Consider the following 23,574-nt stretch of genomic DNA (forward strand, 5'->3'; position numbering starts at 1 on the left):
AACCGCCCCATTGCTGGATGTTAACTTAGAAAAATGGTAACTCTGCACATCACAGGTAACTATAGTAACACTATCCCACAGCCAGTCAAAGCCAAGAAATCACTGATGGTTACAACCTACTGCAGAGCTATAATTTATCTATACGTTTAAGATAGTTATATGTCAGGCGGGGCCAAGGAGCACGAGTATTTTAGTTGATGCACATCTTGGAAGATTTCAATTACGCGCGGTATTATCTTGATGCCTGGTGAAAAAAGACCGACTGAGAAAGTTTGCTGACCGTTTTCAATTGCTATGTCCTCTTCCTACTGATGATGGAAATAATTGTGATTTTATGCTGTGATGTAAATGTAACAAGCATGCTCACCATGTTAAGTACATGCAATAATTTACAAGTAATTAATTGATCGAAAAGAGCAATACGTTGTACGTCAAAGCATACTCCCTTGCTTGCGTTGCTCAGACGATTACAATTATAGGGGTGGATACGCAATTTGAAATCGCCTTCAAAAATGTTTTTGCCTTTGACGGTCAGTTCTGTGATTGATGTAAATTGTTTGTCAAAGGCCTGTTTGTTGATTCCTTTTGAACCCACTTCATTCATCTTGCTCCTATTTTTCACCTGCTCCGATTTTGTTCCTATAAGATACATACCCGAGTCCTAGAGAAACGTGCAACGATGCGAGGGGAAATAAATAATCTTCCCCATCACGAAAAAAAAAAAAAAAACCTCCAACAAAAACGAAAAAAACACACAAACAGCAACACAACAACAACAACAAACAACGACAACAGGAAGGACAAAATGCCGCACGGAAGGAAAGTTGTGCCAGATCGGAAAGCAATCATGAAGACCATTACACATTGTACTAGGAATATCACTCTTCGGGTTGAGTAGAATCAATCATAACATTTTTCTAAAGCCATACGAAATAATCAATTAACCAGACCGGATTCAACATGAATAGTTGATAAAAGTAACGATCTTTTTATTCATTTCAACATAATTGGTTGAGGATAGTGTAACAATCTTTTTCATTCATACTCGAGCTCCCCAAAGCTGCATGCAGATTCTGTCTTTGGTTAAACGTGTCATCATGATGTACACTGTACACATTCACAATACACTGTCAGTCCAAAGGCTTGATAAACATGAAAAAAAAAAAAAAAAAAAAAAAACAGGCACAAAACGCTACTGATGAAAAACCACCTGATTAGTTCATATTCTTGCAGAATTAACTTGTGAACTTTGGATAGCATCAAACATGTCAATGAAATCTGCCTTTTCGTCTGTCTCGTGAGGTATACAGATGGCCTCGGGACATTGTTTTGGCGTTGAGTGAAGTAAGTAAATAATATAAACTCTCCAGTATAGTGAATGGATAATGAAGAATAAGTGAATTCACATCCAGAGTGAGACACTAAAGCCTTACATATCTATTTATTGTAAGGACATGTAACAAAATACATTATGGGGAAATACAGTACATTCCCGTTATAACAAAGTCCTCGGGATAGGCGGTTTCTTTCGTTATATCGAAATTTCCTTATAGGCGAAAAGCATAGTGTATAGATGATAATTTTGAGACCTGAATTTTGATTTCGTTGTACGTGTAACGAGAATTTCGTTACAACCGTGTTCCTTATAACGGGAGCGTACTGAAACGTCTTTATGAAGCCGGTACACTTCGTAGTGAGGCTAACAAATCGTGCACAATGTCCCGAAATACATTGGAGACAACATATCCTATTTGAAACTTTACGAAGTTCACATTCATAATTCACACGAACTCCAAGCATTCTGTTTTCCTTTGTATCAATGTTTGGGTAATGTGTTCTTTGTTTATCTGCAGCGCAAACGAGCAGCACGAACAGATTACACCTTGCTGGAAAAAGTGTTTAGAAGGATTGCATTCACTACAACACTGTTTTTGTCATCCAATCGTGAGTCTGGTACGAACTGTGGCAATTTGATGCCTAGTACAGTTTGTATTTAAAAAATAACATCACTCCCACCAATAGCAAATTATTTTTGTGTTTTATTTTTCTTTATTTTTTATTTATTTATTTTTAATGGCTGGTCTCACAGAACAGTGAACTAACTCCTCTATTGTCAAAGCTTATGAGCAAAGCCCTGCTCATTCAACTGAATTATTCTTAACGGATCAAGAGACTAGACATTACACACTGTTGAATGCAACTATATATCAAATGCTGTAATTTACGTCCACTGAGAAATAATACATCTCCACACATGAATACAAATACATGTTTAGAGGAAAAATACATCCAAAATGTTGTATTTGTACATGCATTCATAAATGAATTAAGAGCAAGAGAGAAGTGGCAAATTCCTGGTGGTAATACAAAAATGAGGAGCATTCCTGTTTGGCAGGAAATGAATATGCCATTGATACCCCAAGTACTTTGTACTAAGTAACCCTCTGCTACAAGTACATGTACTTAATATCTAACTTTGCTTTGTGAAGGTAGGTGGTGTTTTTGATAATGATACATGTGTATATTTATGTTTATAAAACATGAGGTCTTAACTTATCGTAAGTGCAAGCATGGATAGTAAGGAGAAGCGGAGTACTGAAACAAGAAATGTTACAAAAATATTATCTTGGTGGTGAATGTTAATACATATTTGTATGCCATGAGCACAGTACAGATAGAAATATACTATGAGTAATGGTGGTTTAAATGCACATTAATAGGTAATGACATTGTGCTATAAATTACCGACATGTATTCAGTACCTGTAAGCACATCGTTACACAGAACCAGGTGTATAGTCCCACAGTCATCACGCACCGTTTGAAAACAAACTTTGTAGCAGTTATTATACCACTTACCTTTGATGCACTCTGTCATAATAAGATAATAGGGCCGTCTGTTTTACATGTACGCCATTATGTTATCTCCCGTGTGTAGTGAATGTCTCCATTCAGCTGGTATTAAACAAGCTCACACATATATACACTCTAGAAACCAATGAAATCTATTCCCTTGCCATTGCAGTGTGGGGATGGTGCAAAAGCAAACTGTTATTTGTCATGGTATTTGTCAGTGTGCGCCTTTGAATCCAACATTCAGAAGAGGCGATGGAATTAATCTGTCAGTAGTTCGACTATGATGTCTGACTAAATCATGTATTAATTCCATCATTAAACCCAGAGACAGCTACTTTGTGCACAGTGTTAACAACATTTTGAGTAGACAGCATTGAGAGGATTAATGGAATATCATGGGAAATATTTGTGGCTGATTTTTTTTTTTTTTAAAGAAGCCTGATATTTTACAGGAAATTTATTGGACACTTGCTCACAGAATTGAGTGCACTGCTATCAAGATTACCAAATGAAGGTATACAACATTGTAAAAGCCTGCATTCTGTGATTTCTTTAATAGTAAATATGTGTTACTGTATTTTTACAATTGTAACCAGAGCTATAGAATAGACAGCAGTCTATGACTAAATAGTGGGTGTTGTAGTCATCATATCTGGCACAAAGAATTTGCTACAGGGAGTGGTTTCTGGTCTAATAAGAGGTAACTTTACAGTTGTCATAGTGAGCATACACAGTCTTCTTACATGCAGCACACGAGAGTAACATGAGGATTATTGTAGTCAAGAATATACATGGTATTCCATTTATTAATAATACGGAAGGGGGCATTCTGTACTGTACTAGGGAATATTTGACTTTTTTTTCAAGAGACAATTTCTGACAGTGGCAAGCTACAGGTGTATATAAGGCTCCTGTGCCAACAAAGTCTTACTAATAAACAGTAGAAAGATATAATATGTTGTGTACACCATATCTGATATCCTACAGTCTGTCTCATATTCACCCTGTGACGAAACAAGCAAAGAGAAACATAATTCGTCTCTAAATCTGAGAGGATGATCGTAGCCACTTTGGTATGACACAGGAATGTAAAGCAAATTATAGGAAGCACTGCAGAAAATGTTGATATTTTGTTCTTTTATTATTGGTTGGCCATCTGCACTCTTACAAGTCAACCTGGTTTGTTCATACATGAAAAAGCTGCACATTATTCTGACATAGAGCACAATATCATATTATATGCTATGCCCATAGTATGTGGGTATGATTGACTATACTATACGTAACTCACTTTTCAGAGTTACTATAAACTGCCATACACCAAATGTACGGCCAACCCGAGTCTCACTATAAATGAAATAAAATGATGGGTATACGCTGTAGTTGCATTTTGTCACTGCCACTGTTGTTGTTTTTCCCCAGTGAATAAAAAACAACAACAAAAAACAACAGAAAAAACATGAATTTGAGATTGAGGAGAATCTTATCCATTTATTATCATTTTATATATACACGTATATATATATATATATTTTTTATTTTTTTTTTGGGGGGGGGGCAGTGTTCTCATCTGATGTTCATCTTCATTTAAGTCTGACATGGATGGGGAGTTAACTGCAATACTTAATCTGGATTTCCAGATGAACATGAAGAGCATGAACTGATTCAGTGACGCCACTTCCGACAATCAAACAATGCAGTGCACAATGGTACAATAGCTGGGATTTTCAGCACCAGTGTCTCTACATACAAGTAGATTACAAAAGAACTGTGATATACAAATTTGCTAGAAATACAAATTTGAATTATGACATTCACAAACAATAACCAACTCATGACAAATGTCAACATGAACATATTCCAGATGCCAATGACTGGAGTTTTAAAACATGTAGCTGTACAAAATTGTACACGGAGACTCTCTAACTTATTCTGTTAGTACAGAAAACAGAAAAGAAACATTCCGTTGTAGTTTTTCAAACACCATGATGCAAACTGGTGGAAAAAACAAACATACCGATGCCTCAGCAAATGGAAATTGAAAATGGAAAGATATAAGTACAAGAAAATGTTTAAAGAAATGTTAATGTAAAAAGGAAATCCATATTGATGTACAACGGAGGAAGATATAAATGCGATGTCCTCATTTACATATAATTCAATCATTCTATGCTTTCAGGCTACTGTGCATCTTTACATTTCCTTCCAAATTAGTGGCACAAAAAAAAAAATGCTATCTGTTGACCAATAATTCTCGGGGCAACCTTTGGAATATCACATTAATTACATACCAGCACTGCTTCAACTGCTATAATATTTCGTCACCTCTGGCATGCTCAAGCATATAAGTGTGCCCCAAAACCACCATGTGTTGTTCCCTGTGCAGCATACAATGTAAGAACACAAACTTGTGGGCGGATCTTCAAGCAGCATCAAATACGATGGAAAATGAACACACCCATGTCTCTGCCCTTCAGTCTTAATATTTTTGTGACCATGACAACTAATTATTGTCTTTAATCACATGAATCAACAAAAAGACTAGAAGGATGTAAATCCTAGACCTTACAATATGTGGATGTCTTTCTTGCTGTAATGTGACTCCACACTACATCTCCTACATGCATGATGTCTATGATCTTTTCATTAAAACAAGTCTGACTAGCTCCATTCTAACAGGGAAAACTGTCACTGTCCAATCAGTGCTATGGGAACTCGTTTTTGCCAATGTCGATACAATAATATACCCGTCAAAGTGTGCTGCTATGCGTTTCCTGTCACTAGCTGATACAAAGTATACGCTCTTCAACCCTTTCAGATATTGGACAAATTATGATAAGTCATCAAATAGCACATTTCAGATACTAATGGTGCATACACTGCATCACATTTCAGGATTTAAATATGGGAGTTGGATCAGCTGTATCATCATCATTCTATTCCCATAAATCACCAGCAATATGTGAGAGAGAAAAAAACCAACAACTCTACAAGCAGGTGGTTTTGCATTGTTCCCACGAGGTATCATTTCTGTCCAGTGGCTCATTCGCCTGCTCTCCTAACAAACTGCATTGGAAGATTCCCTCAGTCTTCTTTGGGGATGAGTTTGTTCATTTCTGGCTGCAGGAGTTCCTCAACCAAGTTATTCACGAACCTGTTCAGTTCGGAGACTATGTCTTCTTTAGTTCTGTCAAGGGAAACACGGGAAATACATGTACATTACTCAAGGTGGATTATTAAAACGCACATAATTGGAAATGTCAAACTGTCAAATGTACAGCATTGGAACTGGCTACAGCTTGGTTTGTGGTGATGCTGATCCTTGAGCAGTGGGCGACAGGTTCAAATCCCAGACAGGTTCCTTCTTTCTCTCTTTTTTGACGATGGCCTATCATAGCACACATTGAACTTGCTACTTAAATCACAGACAGTAACATCACAGAACTTCTAATTCTATGACTGCACACACTCTCAGCAAAAATAATTCATTTCATTCAGATTGAGTTGGTTATACAAGGCTTTGAGTATGCACAATCCATCTGGCATAAGGAGAAAGCGGCGCGAGACTGCTGCTTTCCATGAAAGGGAAATCTTTAAGGGCATCTAATCTCTCATAGAGGCTTAGAAAGTTGATATCAATTTCAGGAAGTCATCCATCATGCTGTACACATACTGTAAATCAGTCCTAGCTTCTCTTACATACATGAAGGGTAAGAATCTGATACCCATTCTAAAATCTTACCATCATCCATACCACGTCTTTGCACATTAAATTACCACTGGTATTTGACAGTTTTCATGAGCTTTTCTTTAAACTTTCACACATTAGTATTGGATTCAAATGTATCAAAAGACTAAAGGCAGGTGCATGTGGGATCAGGTACTGACCTGCTAGCGCTGTCGGCGCAGATCTCTGTGTAATACTTGATCTTTGGCTCAGTGCCGCTTGTTCGGAGGGTGGCTACCACGCCATTGTCAAATGTGAATGTGATCATGTGACTGGACTTGCTCACTGGAAGTATCTGGATGGAAAACAAAATGTACAGCCACATATGATAGGATTAACTGCAATGAAGAATTATCATTTCATTCAGAAATCATTCATGATTATTTTCATAGTTGTTATTTTTGGTTTTTCAAACATGGGAACTTCTGCATAACAAGAGAAATGGCACTAAATTTCTTTCTCCCACTTCCAAGTTCACTATTTTACAGAATATACAACAAGAATACATTGTCAAAAAGTAAAGAGGTAGTATATTTGTCTAAGCAGCACAATAGAATCATGCAATTGATCTGACGTAATACTATCGTGCAGTATTAGGACACCTTTTTGACGATTCCCATAATGAAGTGGACTCGTTAATAAGTTCCACATTATAGCAATGGACCACTTTCAACACCCTCAACACAAATTTGATTACAGAAGATGAAATTAAGTCATCCCAGTTTGAAAGTAGATTTGTGATCATGCTTGTAGCATACTGTAAGATAGCTCATAATGCATTGCAAGTTATGGATTCTACCAACTTCAAAGCACCAAACACCAGATCAGGGGTGTGGAATGCCTGGAGCCGTATACAAATGATGCACACGTCTGAGTGTGTCAGTAGGAATTGTGTGTGTAAAATAACTACACAATGAGGCGAAGCTGAGTAGGTTTTAATAGACTACAATCCATAGTTACTGCATGCACAATACTCCTACTGACACAAAAAAGGCATGTGAACCATCTGTTTTACGGAACAGGGGATTTCCCCCCCCCCCCCCCCCCGAAATCTATTTTTTGATCACTGAACCCGATGGTAGCTTTACGGGATACATTTCCTTTTGGCTTACCTTAGAAGCATATCATGCATCTAGTACTTCCAGCCATGCATCTAGTAACTACTGGATGTTTGGTAAATTAACTGGATGCATGATGATAGCTAGCCCATAGGCATCCCTTACCGAGTGCACAAGCACTTGTGATAGTGTGCCAACTGTTGCTAAAGGCGCAGGATAACATGTTTGCAGTGGCTACCGTCAATGAGGCAACATGCTATCTGTAAAAATCAACACACAGCTCTTGACAACCGAGTTCACAGAATTTTCTCGACCCATCTGATAATGTTGTATACTTACAGCCTTTTTGTCTGGCTGCCTGCTGTCATGCCCCGTGGTGAGGTCTCGGACAGACGTTACTTTACTTCCCCCGACAGATGATGGATACTGAAAACAAGAAGAATATCAGCAATTGCTGTCAGTAAAGGTTTGTAAATTCTACATATCATAGCAAAACATATATCACATTCAATTCATTTTTCTTTGTTTTTTTTAAATGAGAGTCACTTCGTTGTTTATTCTTTCTCAGTCTAATCTGATTATCTATGATAAATTCAATGCGTTCTTTTGCTGCGATACATTGTGAACATGATTCTACAAGCACCTTAACAAAATTGTTTCTGCAAGAATATCTCTAACTCTCAAGCACTTGCTCTCGTAAACAAATCTGCAGATATCACATTGAAATCATCAGCTCATCACTTAGAATTAGCCAGAACATAACTTACTGTCAACACCATCTTGTCAATTAAACATCAATCAAAAGAGAAAGCGCATTCAAGACCACTTGGGGAAAGTCTCTGCTCTTCAAATAAAGTCTTACTCTTATCTTTTTGTTGCTATTTAATTTCATGAGCATTTGACCTGCTGTTGAAAGTTTCATACAACATTCGATGTGGATTATAAAGGGAAAGTCAGTAATCTGTTGTCAGACATGCACTAAAGTTAGGTTACTACCTCATGAACACTATTCCAGAGTAATGGGATGGGGAGGGGCATTTATACTAGCTAACAAACTACAGCTACTATTACTACAAATGTGACCGTGCATCACAAAACGAACACAAAGTCACAGCCCTTGATTTTGCGCGAGGACCTCAAAAGGGTGAAACAGGTCAACCAAGTCAATCTTGAGTTTTTTATACTTTCTGAAAGAGGTATTCTTTGTCTACCTTATTCATAAGTTTGGGGTCATAAAACAAACAGGAAAGTGTGTTTTCAACAGTTTTTCTACAACCCTTTTTGTAGAGTAGTGCGATTAGGTACGTCTTCACAGGTCCCTTTTCATTTCTTTAAAATCCTTTAAACATCCTTCAGTTTCAACTCTAATTAACTTTTGAATAGATAGTGCTACCACCTTGAAAGTTGGCATTTATTATGGACAGAATGTGTTAATTGAGCAGGCTCAATTTCAGCCTAAACTGATAATCCCTTCATTGTTGATGCTCCAGTGGTTTACGTCCTGCTTCTTGTCCGATTTATCACACAGCCAGCACGGTTTCTAAAGATTAAGCTCTTGAAGAGACCCTTTACTTCAGAGCCTCTCTTCTCAGTTCACATCTTTCCAGAGTGTGTGCTTTCTTTCAAATATTCAGACAGGTTAGGAGAGTCCATTTGAATTGAGTTATACATCATTTTAAAGCTTAGAATCTGCTCTTTCACCATCTGCCCTTAACTAAAAATACATGTCAGGCGACATTTTTGTTGGTTTTGTGATGCAGGGTCACAAATTGATGAACACTGACAAGTGAAACAGAGGACACAGTACACTTACAGATTCCTGGTCTAAAGTCCGTATCCTGGCGAAGATAGCATTTATTGTCTCTGGGTTGTGGCAGATGTAATAGGAATTCCTTGATACGTGGTAGCCATACCTGTATTGGGTGTATGAAAAACAACTGCAATTTCACTGCAAGGCTATAACAACTAAAAACATGCCCCAAAATATCAACAACTAGAAACAAAAAGCTAAACCTAGAATAAAAAAGACATTAAGTAACTAAACAAAACATAATAAAACAAAAGATGGGCAAAGTCAAGAAGATAACGTTAGTCACAAGTAATTTGGCTTGTTTTCATGCCCCACTTGCAGGTCTGCCAACATTCCCACATCCAAATCAGCGAGATTCCACACAGCAATCAGGGAGATATCTGGGTGTTACATGCATTTTAATGGGTGAAAATAATTCCAAAATCAGGGAAAATTTAATATACTCTTATTCAGACATGAACAGATTTTGATACTTTCAGGGAGACTTCTGCAGAATCAGGGAGACTTGGCAGCTCTGCACTATTAGAGCATGAACTATTTCCAGGAAAGCTATGACAAGCAAAAGCTCAAACCTGGAATAAAGGTCCTCCAGCTTCCCTGTTAACGTCATGCCCTGGGAATCCAGGTAAGCAGCCATCTCCGCAGTAAACGTTCCTGCACTGACGCCATCTTTGTCCAACACCATTGTACCGCACATGAAACCTGGCAGAAATACACATCATAATCATACTCTTTACAAGACAAGAAAAAAAAAAGAGGAAAAAAAAAGAAGAAAATGTCACTTGTACAATCTAACATAGAATTTCTGCAATTCTTGTCAAAAAATGTTACTTTTAAATTCATTGATATATCATGCATCTAATTTCAGTACAAACCATCATGCAATTTCATAAAGTGGTTACCCGCACTGAATTTTGACCATGGCATAATTTCCAACATTTGAATTATCCTTCCTCAGTATCATTAATTCATCATTCTATAATAATGAAAGTGTAACAGTGTCTGAACTGCTAATTCACTGTATCAAAATTCACAAGGAAATCAGTGGATATCATTGCAGAAAGCCACCAACAAATTGTGCATTTAAACAAATCATGCCTTTAATTTGTCACATTGAGAAACAGGCCTTGTATGATGAAGACGAAGGGCTCTGAATGGTACTAGCACTCACCAATGGCTTCTTCATAGGCAAAGAGGACGGATTTCTTCTGCTCCATCAACTCCACAGCCTTATTTCCCATCCACTTGAAGCCTGTTAATGTTTCCTGTTGATACAAATACAGCATATCTTAAAAAACAACTAGGAATGTTGCTTTGGCGGCTGGCATGCCTCCGCCATATCGCATAGTTCTCCCAATAGGTTTATAGAATATGCCTTGAAAATGTTACATGACAGTTTCACATAATTGGCCCCCCCCCCCCCAAAAAAAAAAAATGAAATGACATATTTGTAACAAATATGTGAAGTGTTTACTTTCCTTGAACTAGGTTTCATTTGGATGAATGCCTATATAATTGAAGGGGTCGGTGCAATATAGTGCTAACCCACACTTTGGTAAAAATTGAGTTACATGCATTTTCATAATCCTTATCCTTCACTCTAACATCCGTGAAAATATCATATTAGATTTCAACCAATAAGATTGTAAAAATGCATGCATTCATGTTTTATTAGTGTACAATGTATGGACTTTCCAAACATTCAACAGCGATTATCTCAAAATGACTATTGTGTGGGTTAGCACTATATTGCACCGACCCCTTCAATTTTAAGAGAGCAAGTATTTACAGTTGGTATTTGAGCATTTTCACTTGACCTATGACCCTTGCCCTTTGACCCCATGGTCCATACTTCTTCAAATAAGATTTGTCATACAATTTACATCAAAGCAAAGCTTATATTTTTCTCTAAAACATTACTTTTTACATGTCCAAGGTGATAAATACCAATAAAAGTTACATAGATTGAAAAACAGAACATTTTCCCAAAGCATGACTTCATTGCTGTCTCAGAATAATGTGGCACACAGGGGGTTTACCCCATGGCACATAAAGAGTTAACATCAAGTTTATTGAATGAAATGTCCACAAAAGTGATTTCCAGACAGATGAACAGATGAACGGATGGACAACCCAAAAATAATATGCCTCCATCGACACTTGCATGGCAGAGGCATAAATACACTCTCACACAAATGTCTGATGTGGCATGTGATGTACAATAAGTTATGTGACTCTGCATAAGAAGTTTGGATCCATATGAATCAATGAACGTGACATGATACTGTTGTTGTTTTTACACACTTGCTACTCCCCTCTGAGTTTGTTTATTTCCACTTTTAACGAGAAGTATACAAGAGAGTATATTATGGAAACCCCACACGAACATCCATCTACACAGACAGCTACATCAGATACAGTCGACCTTGCCTGTAAAGTCAAATCTATTTGGACCAAAGAAATAGTTTCAACTTTGAGAAAATTCTACTTACATTGTATGAGGGACTAAAATCAATAGAATGTAAAGAGGACTTGAAAAAAGACCTTCAATTTTTAATAGGCCATTAATCCACTTATGCGAGGTTAACTTAAAGAAGGTTGACTGTATTTCAAGATACCTATGAATAAATTTTACTTTACTTGGTGTGTCAACAAGCTTCATAATCCTTTAATGATGGTTGCTATGGTTTGAAATCCCTCTTTGTATGTTCTCCACAAACACCCTGCTTCGAAGCATATTTTTGCTCAAGTACCATTTCTGGGGACTGAACTTTTACATCACTCATTTCAATTGGTTATGATAATAATGTACTTTTGATCAATTATATCATTTTGTTAAAAGCTGAGTCTGATTTCTTTCGTACTCTGACTGTAACTCAAAAAAGTGTGTAAACAAAAACAAATGTTTTAATACTCATACAATATGACACCATAAAAATCACATTAGGATTACACTGACGATGCACGAAGGAGCGTGACTTACCAGAAATTGAAATCCTTCTTTCTCTGCCATTTTCTGGAGAAACTTTGAGGAAACAGTACTGGCTAGCATGTACACATCATTACCTGCAGAAAAACAAAGATCACAATGACACTCAGATGAAACGTGTGTTCAGTGCTGATACTGCAAGTCAAGACGAAGCTCCTCTGATCCTTTTCTTTGTCTATCAATATGGGTTGAGGAAGCAACTCCGACATGCTATAAAATTGTTCTCCATGTGGTTCTCAAACAAATGACTAGTTGACTAGATTGCACAAGAAGTTCCATTAACCTGTCGAGGACAAGCTGTTTTTCTATAATATGCATTTCCCACCGACATCTGCCTAGTCCCAAGTATATTCAGGACTAGGGTAACAGTTTCTCTCATTAAAGTCGAATGCATCTCTCATTTGCTTCTTGCATTCTATTCTAAATGTTACATAATCATTTGCTTTAACCACCCAATTCAGATATGAAATATAAACCCCTATAATGATGTCTATGGTAAAAGCTGTTATTTTCCTGTTCAGATATAATATTTATTTGAATGTGGTCACAGACTTTTTGCAAGATGTTGTTTCCCAGCTTTGACCCAAAGATTATCTCAAGTGCACTGATGCCTGCTGTTTTCACTCCCTATCAACTTTTTGTGTGCCATGGTGTAAACCCCCTGTATGCCACATTATTCTGATTCAACGCAGGAGCACTTTTGGGAAAACATTTTTTTCCCCTTTTTTCTGAAGCCATGCAACGTCTTAGACATACGTTTATGCTACACGTAAACTTACATTGAGCAAAATTGGAGAGAAAATCCAAGCTTTGCTGCAATGTAAAGTTTGTGACAAAGTTGTGATTATTTCTCTCGCACATGGCCAGTACAGTAGTAGCTATATATATGATTTTTTCCTTTTCCAGGCCTGAGAGGCATGACTTTTGTAGCAAATACAACCTCTGCAGAAAATTAGAATTTACTAAAAAAAATAAAATATAAAAAAAAAATCCTAGGATCATCACTACATATTCACATATCGGGCAATGCAAATTAAATGTCTGCAGAATTGAATCTCAATGAAACTTTCATTGTATCTAGGTATTTGGCGATTTATCGATCGGTTTGGGCAGGATTGTGCATTTGAGCAAAATGTGCTATCTACTGAGTCAGGCATACGAATGTGGCACATAAAGAGTTGAATTCGCTGCCAAGCAGTGATTAGCAAATTTTGTAAAAATTAAACCCTTACGAAAATTACAGCTTTTACAGTTCTAGAATCTCCTATCATTGGACATCTCTGCATTAACTGGTACTCCACCTACTGATAGCGGAGTCTCCGTTCTCCTTCTTCGCCCGATGGAAGCACCACCAACCCAAGAGGGCGCCCAACTCGTTTCCTGTAAAGATCTTCCATGACCCGTTCTTCTGCTTCTCCCCTACTGCCAGCCGGTCTGCGTCGGGATCGTTGGCAATGATGATGGTGCTGTCGTTGGCCTCGGCTGTGCTCATGGAGAGGTCGAGGGCACTCTTTCCCTCCTCAGGGTTGGGATATTTCACGGTGGGAAACTCTGGATCTGGCTCAACCTGTGAGGAGGGAGCAAAAACAGAACTTCTGTTGCAAAGCCACAGTGGAGTGAAAGAGCAAAACAAAAGAATTCAAGGCCATGTTTGAGTGCTCCAAAGCGGTAACCAAAGTGATCTACAGTAGTGTATTTAAATCCCATGCGTACCATACTATATCATGCCAGATTTGGAGTGTTTGAGCAATTCAATTATGATAGCTGGTTTTATAGCACATTTCACACTTGTTAAGTATCTCAATGCACTCTACAGACTATCATTACCCCAGTCACTGGATACATCATTTCCAACCAGCACTGACAGTGCTCATTCTCCACTCCCTGGGGAGCATACCAGCCATTTGCAGCCATTTTACAGGCGCACACATGCTAATCAACCAACATAAGCTTTCTTATCCTGCCGGGTACCCATTTATACTCCTGGGTGGAGAGCAGCAATGTGGACAAAGTGCCTTGCTGAAGGGCAAACGTGTCGGGCTTGGCATGGGCTCGAATCCACGAAACGTACCACGCTCATGTCGTTCACAGACGAGCGCTCTTATCCACTCAGCCACGACACCTCCAATTTGTGGAGAAAGCATACATTATGAGTTATATTTAGATGCGATCACATTTGGTAGCAACAGGGTCATGCACCTGGCACGCTTATGCCACTTACAGGTGTCCCACACAAAGAGAATCAACTCTTTGTATTACAGTGTATGAAGTATGTGCATGTTACAAGCATTCTTCTCATACCAACTTTCGGTATGGTTATGTCACGCTTTTGGAGCACATTTGAGAGGTGGTCCTCTTTGCACTCAGTAGTAGTATGGTACGTATTTTACACTTTAGGAGTATTTGAGCACTCCTCTGGCGTGTGTATGGTAAGGTATGGTACACATTTGATGGCAAATTTATCACTTGTATAGATGACTGATTTTTACCTCTTCACTGAACTTTTCATCATGGTAAGACATTAGCCGGGCAACAAAAACATGTGACCTACAACCATGAAAGCCTGATTGAATTGCAGGACACTGACTTTCTGATTGTGGGCTTTTGCAAAATCTCCAGATCTGAAGTGATTGGATGATGACATAACATGTCCTATTACATTTCAAAAAAATCGGTTAGCAGAAACAGGAAAAACCAAGAGCAATATACAATGTAGACAGCATGATGTCCACTAAGTATTTGCTTGAGTGAATAGTGAATGCACTGTGAACTATAATGTAGTACATCAAAACTAACAATGTAAGACTAAAACGAACACCCATATCTCACATACTGGCTACTTGTGGGTGCTCTTCTCCACTAAGAGTCAACAAAGTTGTGCTATAGGTCAATAGGGAGCTTTAGATTTTCGCGACCGGGACGTTCAGAGAGAAAAAAAAAAATACGTTCTGAGCATGCGCACAAATGCACATCAAGTCAATCTATATTTCACTATGTGTTCTGGGCTATTTTTACGTCCGCTCAATTTAAGATGCAAAGAGCTACTTGATGCACTGATTATATGGGGGCACCATTTTATTTTTTATACGTTGCGTCCCAGTGTAATCTAAAGGTACTTTTCAGCACGACACAGGGGAGAGGAGAACATCCAACGCACTCGTTGTCTCAAACGTCCACGCGTCAAAATCTAATGAGCTACAGATTCATAACCACTTATAACTTTAAGACAGTCAGTGAGTGTGGTTGTTCAACAATACTGTTTCCTTCCTTCCGATTGCAATGCATGTTCAAATGATGTATTAGTTTTACCATCTGGGGCAATTATCTACAGACATCTACGGTGTATATTGTTCTTTCACTGTAGACAAACAGTGGGTTACGTTGAAATGTGGAGGGATGAAATATCAACCAAATACATATCATAAAGGTCTACTGGTATCAGCTGGGCACAACTGTATTATGACCTTTATTATCAACTTAATTACTTTAGTTCAACCCAAGCTCTGTTCGGGTCAAATTCTGATTATTCTTATCTTCACTATACAACAAACATGGTTCAGAGTCAACAAATATACCAGGACTGATGCAAGGCTGTCACTCAATGCAGTAATGGGGAAGTCAAATAGCGTGATTTACTTCAAACTCAACTTCCATTCATTTGCACATGTGTAGGTAACTTGCAAATGTGTATACAGCGTGAACCCAAAGAAAAAAAAATCACCCACTGTATCTGCTTGTGAAATGCTTGCAATTTCCTTCATACATGTCATCATTCCCACGTCTTAAATCAGCAATTGCATAATCACATCAACCCCAACTGTGCTGTGCTCAAAAATTGGCATGCATGCTGGAGTGCTTTCTTTGCGGACTGGCACAGACGTCTAGAAAACTATAAATCCTCAATGAATAGAAATTACCTAGTTCACCCCACCCCCAAACCCCCACTGTGTCAACGGCCATTCCTACTGGACAGATGCACAATGCTATGCATGAAAGGATTTAATAACTTTACAACTGCGTCACATTTTGATGGACTATTGATGGTGATGGAAGCTTGGCAAGTTAAGCTTAAAGTTCCTAGGCACAAGGCACATAAAGGTTTGATCTTCTTGTGACCTGGAGTATTAAACCAGCTCACCTGCTCTTTCACCATGACAAATGGCTTGAAGCCAAACTCTTTGACGGATGCATTGATGAACTTGGTGCCAACTCCATGCATGGCTGAATAGGTGAACTGTAATGGTGTCCTTTCGTTTATTGATCTGGAAAAAGAAAAATATGTGCATAAAATATGTAAAGGAGTCCAAGCATCAAGACAGTGATAGAAAAATCTGCACTTTACGAATATTTACTTCTCAAGACAGGAGGCTTTGATGTTCAGGGTCAATTGAAGTCCATTGTCTCTTTCTTGGCTTGAAGTTCCATAGCAACTATTGTCTTGGAATTATTGAATCATCTCAAAGTTGGCGAACTCATAATGTACAGTCTTTTCATGAATATGTAAGAGTAATGTTGTTACTACATATTGTACAGTTTAACATATTCTTGTGAGGTGTTTTAATAATGCATTTTTGTGTGCCTCCCAATATGTGAAAAACTCAGGAAATAGTGTCAAACAAAAGAAATATGGCTCTTTACAAAATACAAAATGCACCTACAAATTCTGCACTTCCCAACTTTTGATAAGATGCAAGGATTACTCACTCAGAAAGTACCCAGGATGTAAAATCAAGATAGCTGACTACATGCAAGCATATATTTCCATTCCCACCAAGAAACTGACCTGTGATACTTTTTGTGGGTTTTTCTGATACAAGGTCACGTACATACATGTTTGATGTCGTTGTTTTTTCTTTGCTTCAGATATATTGACAGAGGAATGACTGTATCCATTGAAAGCTCACCTGTAAAGACAATGCTGTTTTAATTCCTGTGTATAGGAGTAGAGGATTTCTTCATACGGATCTTGAAGCTGTTTGCTGGTCTCCAGAACTGATAAGTCCCATGAGTTTGACCATGGTTCTAGATTTTCCAGTATGTTTTTGGCTATCCCCTTGTCAACTGGGCTGATGATCTGGAACAGGAACAGAAACAGAAACATAATTCATCTCCTTATCATCTTGCATCATAACAGGTCCAGATGATATCGGAAATCTCATACACAGCCATACATTGTCATTCTGAAGCAATTAATCAGGGTACAGAGTTCTATTTTGCAGAAACCTAAATTTAGCTTGTAATACAAATAATGGCCAATCTTGAAACTTTTCATAGGTCTGACATTGCAACATACACACAAGGATTCATTTCATGTCCTCACTGTCATACTTTGCCCATAACTAAAATACCAGTTTCACAAATTCAGCATACAATATGCTTGGAATCTTTCAGCAGCTGACAGCATGCAAGTTTGCCAGGACCCTGCTCCAGTAAATGGTGCTAATAATGAAGGTTTACATAAAAGAGTAATGAAATCTTAAATCAACAAAACATGAGAGATGTAAGCCATGTTCAGACGTATTTCTAGTCGGAGTAAAATTTTATGGCGCAGCAATTAAAATTCAAATCTATACTTATCTAACCACGACCCTGTGTCCACACAACGGCAAGGCCTTCGCGGGGATCACCGTGGAGGGTCGGTGTAACTTTCGGAAGTGGTAGCGCCGCGCACATCGACCACACAATTGTTTTTACCAGAGGTGTTTTCTTCTCCATTCTTGTTCATGGCAATTTCTGAACGCTAAATTCTTTGTTGCGATCGACTAGGTTAGATTGCACTACACGCGCACTTGTACTCGCAAAATGTCAACATTGCGATTTGACCCCGGAAGTTCAAGGTACACTTATATAAGTTCAGAGATACTCCAAGGGCTTGTCCGCACGGGCAATTTACTCCGACCGTCTAATCGTGGTAGCGAGATACTCCTGAGAAAACTCAGGAGTATCTTGGTCGGAGGAAGAGGTCGTGGTAAGTTCCTCCGACCGGAGGAAGTTCCCACGACCTTGTTCAGACCGGCATTACTCCGACCCTTCCTCCAAAGTTACTCCGACCAAGCTTCCTCCAACCCTTCCTCCGAAGTTACTCCGACTAAAACTGCCCTCGTCTGAACATAGCTGTAGTCATGTACGGGAATTCTGCTGATAGACCTTCTCAGGCTTAATAGACATTACCTGTGCTGAATTACTCCAGTAGACTTTGTAGCCATTGTCTCCCTTTGGATTGTGGGATGGGGTTACCATGACACCTGCAACACAGCTGTATTTCCTTATGGCATATGGCTAAAACAAAAATCAACAATAAGATATCACAATGATTAAAATAAATGATAAAAGATTAGCTGCAGAGGTAGTATATTACAGCAAGAAACTCAAATAACAAGGAAAAGTAGAAATTATGCGGTGCGTAATATATGTCCCCGCCGGAAGTACATGTAGCATTTTGTAGCAAAATGTACAATACAGGTAAAAAATCAAGGTCAAAGGTCAAAATTCTGTGGAAAAGTTTTGAAGCCCTCACCTACTGTAGTGCCATCACATAAAGCAAACGGAATCGAAATCGGGTTGGAAATGGCGAAAGAGTAGCATTTTGTAGCCATTGTACAATATAGGTCAAAAATTAAGGTCAAAGGTCAAAGAAGTCAAAGGTCAAAATTCTGTGTAGAAGTTTTGAAGCCCTCACCTAGTGCCATCACATAAAGCAAACGGAATCGAAATTGGGTTAGAAATGGCGAAGGAGTAGCGTTTTGTAGCAAAATGTACGATATAGGTCAAAAATCAAGGTCAAAGGTCAAAGAAGTCAAAGGTCAAAATTCTGTGTAAAAGTTTTGAAGCCCTCACCTAGTGCCATCACATAAAGCAAACGGAATCGAAATCGGGTTAGAAATGGCGAAGGAGTAGCATTTTGTAGCAAAATGTATAATATAGGTCAAATAATGAAGGTCAAAGAAGTCAAAGGTCAAAATTCTGTGTAGAAGTTTTGAAGCCCTCAACTAGTGCCATCACATAAAGCAAACGGAATCGAAGTCGGGTTAGAAATGGTGAAGGAGTAGCATTTTGTAGCAAAATGTACAATATAGGTCAAAGGTCAAGGTCAAAGGTCACAACTGAAATTCTGTGTAGAAGTTTCAAAGCTCCCATGTAGTGCTATCATTTAAAGCAAACAGAATCAAAATTGGCTCATAAATGACAGAGAAGTAGCAAATTGAAGATTTTGATCACACACGGACGCACAGACAGACGGACACACGGACACACACACATACGGAGCCTGTTTCATAGTCCCCTGCTCGAACTCGTTCGGCGGGGACAAAAATTGATTTTTTAATTCAATTTCTGCATTGAAATTTCAGAAATCCCCTTTTTCTATGATACTTCTGTCCACATTTCAGTGTTTGCAAAATTACAATAAAAACTCCCCTTTCTGTTGTAATGTAAAGAAGCATGCATAATGATGCACATTAATTGAAGGAATGTAAAAGATTATGTGGATTTGAAAACCTCCCTGAATTTGGTAAAGCAACGGAATCAAATGTATGTAAATGTAAATAAACACTCAGCAGACAAGTAAAATAGATTACAACAGAAACTCTCCAAAATGATTAAAATATCACAATTCAAATGATGTGCTTCTGAGACCCCGTTTACAGTGCGAGGCTCGGCCGCGGCTGAGCCGCGGCCGAGCCTAGCCCCGCGCAAAAGGCCAAATGCGAGGCCAAAATTGGCCTCGCATTTGGCCTTGCTCTGGAGGTGGTCTCGGCGAGCCGCGGCCGAGCCCGGCCTCTTCTTGATGTAAACGCAAACTGGGCCAAATGCGCGGCCAATTTTAGTCTGGCTTCCAGACCCTCTGCCCGTACTATTTCGCTATTCACGATATTAACCCCCTCAACGTGGAAAACTAGTATAGTTTAAAGTGGTTTTGTCCTGCAAAGGATTTTTCCTTCGTCAAAGGCTTTTGCCCGAACGGCGACTTCGTCGCCACGGAATCCAGTTGGCAAAGGGTCTGAAAACCAGGCTATACCAAATTGCGTTTGTTTACAAGCAGAGCGCCACTACGACAAAATATTGAAAGGTTTGAATTAAATGCGCGGCCGAGCCCAGCAGTGTAAACAGACAAAATTGCGAGGCTCGGCCGCGCAATTGAGGCCGGGCTCTGCCGCGGCCGAGCCTGGCCCCACACTGTAAACGGGGTCTAATTTGTCTCACCAATTCATTTTGATGAGTTAACCATTTTTTTTTTTCTAAAGAAAATCATATTAAATTTTCTGTGTGGCTGAGTGGACAACAAATGGTTACAAACCACTTGCCACCTGCCACTTAGAACATGGTTAATGATTATAAAACCTTGATGACCCTTGAACTTTGACCACTGGCCAGTGAAACTGTAGTTTTGGATGAGATGGGGAATTCAGATTATAACTTTTTGGGAGATAATTAGAAGCTACTTATGAAATCTTAAACAGCATACAATTCTAAAAGTTTCTTTGATGAAATGGTTTTGAAATGGCTCAGATATCTGAAAACAAGTTAAAAGTAAAACAAAGTGGGCCTAATAAAATGCGGGCTCTGTCTTTTATCGGGATCTCTTTATTTTTGGATATCTCAGCCATTTCAAAACCAATTCTCATCAAATGAAATTTGAATTTCCTCTTCGATCGATATGCTCTTTTATATTTCATTTAAGTGGTTTCTAATTATCTCACAATAAGGTTAAAATTTGAATCTCCCATTTCAACCAAAACCCTACCATTCCTTTAATCTGATCTAATCAGTGGTAATCAAAGTGTGGTAGATGTTTCAGTAATATTCTGCTTTAATAATTAGGTGATCCGAGTATCCTCTCGGATCACCTTCTGTATCTGTACTGATTCTTTGTTCTTCTTTTTAATCTTCTTTATTTCTGGACAAAATTTGTGCAGAGGTTAGCTCAGAAAGTGCATTGCCTCTCAATGTCAAACTTATACTATATATGTATCATGTCGCAAAGACGACAGCGCAAGTAAAATCATAGTGATCAGTCGACCGTGACGTCACTATGACGTCATTATATGAAAACACATTTTCATAAATATCTCATTAATAGAATGGAATTCTTCAATGAAATTTACGTCACACATATTTCAAGTCAAGTGAATTCTACTCATATTCTCAAAATTCATTTTTATCTCAAAACGCGCGCGTACGCGCGCGTTGAAATATTTGTATGCTCAAATCGAGCTCAAATTTTTTTTGCACACGTTTCAGACCATTTGGAGCATTTTTTGAAAAATTGAAAAAATTCGACGGACGCGTACGCGCGCGCACATATTCGCACACACAGATCATATGCAATAGAAATTTCCCGTTTTTTTACATTTATCGGATGCCTGAAATGTCAAGGAATATTTCTACCAAGTTTCAAGTCAATCCGACTTAATATGACGTCATACGGGCCCGTCAAAGTTGAAATTCCGCGCGCGCATCAATGGCGATATACAGTGCAACGATGCCAAAAAAACGCCAATTTTAAATCCGGTTTTACTCGTCAGGATGGACGGTGACCCCCCATTTTCTTTACATATTCTGAAAGCTGATGAGTTGAATATGTTATTTCATGGGTTGGCGATGTTGGAAAAATGATTAAAAGATATCAAATATCTTAATAAAGTAAAAAAAGTAAATTTTCAAAATGACGTCATCAAATTTCAAGTTCACTCAAGCGTATCTCACTTATCCTTTGCCAATTTACACCCAGATTTCAGTATGTTGTAGCTTATTATATGATCTTTCATTAATATAATTACAACATTTTGATTGGATGACGGCATCACCTCGTAAAAATGGATTGAAAGTAATATTGTCAAATTTGACCAGTTTACGTGTTATCTCTATGGGAGAGCAGTTTTTCTGGCAGTGAAAATTGACATGACTCTCTTTTTCGAGCACTAGCTCACTTATGCTTCGGTGAATTTCTCCCAGATTTTAGTATGTTGTAGCTGAGACTTTGGGCTATCGTAAGTGTGCCCTCCATTTTTTCATACGATGTCGGCATCACGTCAAAAAACTTGGTTGAAAATGGCACGAGGCTTCGATGCAGCGTCATTTTGCTTAATACACAGGGCCTATGGAGAATGAAATAGGTCATTGCGTAGCGCATCCGACTCGTAATCCTATGGTCCCTGGTTCGAGGCTCACCCCTGCCAATATTTTTTAAATTTTTTTAAACACTTTTTTCTTCTTTTTCTTTAGTTAATCTTAATCTCCCTTTCCTTACTTTATCTTTTTCTGATTTTTTTATGCTTCTCCTTCAAATTTCTATAAAATAACATAATTTTTTCTTTATTTTTCTTTCTTTCTACTTTCTGTGCAATAGATGAACAACAACAATGGCTATCAATCCCATATTTTGCACATGTTTAGTACATGTCACGTACATTATTTCATAAAATAACAACTACTTGATCGGACACCATCTTGGGTATGTAAATTAGGGTCAAAGGTCATAAATGTTTCATCCAGTATCTTGGTGAATACATGTCCTATCTTTCCCATATTTTGCACACGCAAAGACCATGTTACAAGAATCATTTCATAAAATAATCACTTTTTGCTTAGACGCCATTTTGGGTGTGCAAAGTGAGGTCAAAGGTCAAATATACTTCATTCTGTATTTCCGTTAGTGTATACGGAATTCGGTACCAAAGATGGCAGGTCTCACTCCCTTTTCTAAATGAGAATCCAAATATCACACGGCCAATGTCTCTAAACAAGGATGAAACCTTATGGTCATGCCTATTGTGATCAGGACTCTAATCATTGATTAAAAAAAAAACGGATCACCTAATTTGTCAGTCTTGACAAATTCCGGGTCTAGTTGAATTTGATTCTACCAGAATTATTTGTTTTACATGTGTCAGTAAGGAAACAGTGAATGCTTGTAAGCAACCAGCTTCAGGAACAGCAGCTTGAAGTTCCCTCCATAGGACTACGCAACGAGGACAAAGTGCCTCGCCTACAGGACACAATTGCTGCTATGTAAAGGCCGTGTCACACCATTCCGGGCAAGATACACGGGCTTGTGGCGAGGAGGTAGTTTCCAGCACGTAGAAGATTTTCAGCGGGCGAACAAGAATGTTTGCAATTTTCATTCATGCCTTGTC

The 23,574-nt window shown here is 38.4% G+C and overlaps 1 protein-coding gene across 1 annotated transcript in view; it reads right to left on the minus strand.

Moving 5' to 3' along the window:
- Window positions 1-965: 965 nt before the first annotated feature.
- Window positions 966-23,574, minus strand: part of LOC140235132 (phosphopentomutase-like) — a 32,736-nt gene continuing 10,127 nt past the window's right edge. Inside the window, exons 6-16 of the mRNA XM_072315171.1 lie at window positions 18,611-18,718; window positions 17,344-17,513; window positions 16,578-16,701; window positions 13,745-14,006; window positions 12,434-12,516; window positions 10,622-10,715; window positions 10,023-10,152; window positions 9,454-9,553; window positions 7,980-8,066; window positions 6,744-6,877; window positions 966-6,042 (exon numbers count right to left, since the gene is read on the minus strand). Of these exons, the coding sequence (XP_072171272.1) occupies window positions 5,940-6,042; window positions 6,744-6,877; window positions 7,980-8,066; window positions 9,454-9,553; window positions 10,023-10,152; window positions 10,622-10,715; window positions 12,434-12,516; window positions 13,745-14,006; window positions 16,578-16,701; window positions 17,344-17,513; window positions 18,611-18,718 (1,395 nt within the window). The 3' untranslated portion in view covers window positions 966-5,939. The remainder of the gene's footprint in view (window positions 6,043-6,743; window positions 6,878-7,979; window positions 8,067-9,453; window positions 9,554-10,022; window positions 10,153-10,621; window positions 10,716-12,433; window positions 12,517-13,744; window positions 14,007-16,577; window positions 16,702-17,343; window positions 17,514-18,610; window positions 18,719-23,574) is intronic.

The sequence above is a fragment of the Diadema setosum genome, chromosome 11 (genome assembly GCF_964275005.1).
Source record: "Diadema setosum chromosome 11, eeDiaSeto1, whole genome shotgun sequence".
NCBI classification, from domain to species: domain Eukaryota; kingdom Metazoa; phylum Echinodermata; class Echinoidea; order Diadematoida; family Diadematidae; genus Diadema; species Diadema setosum.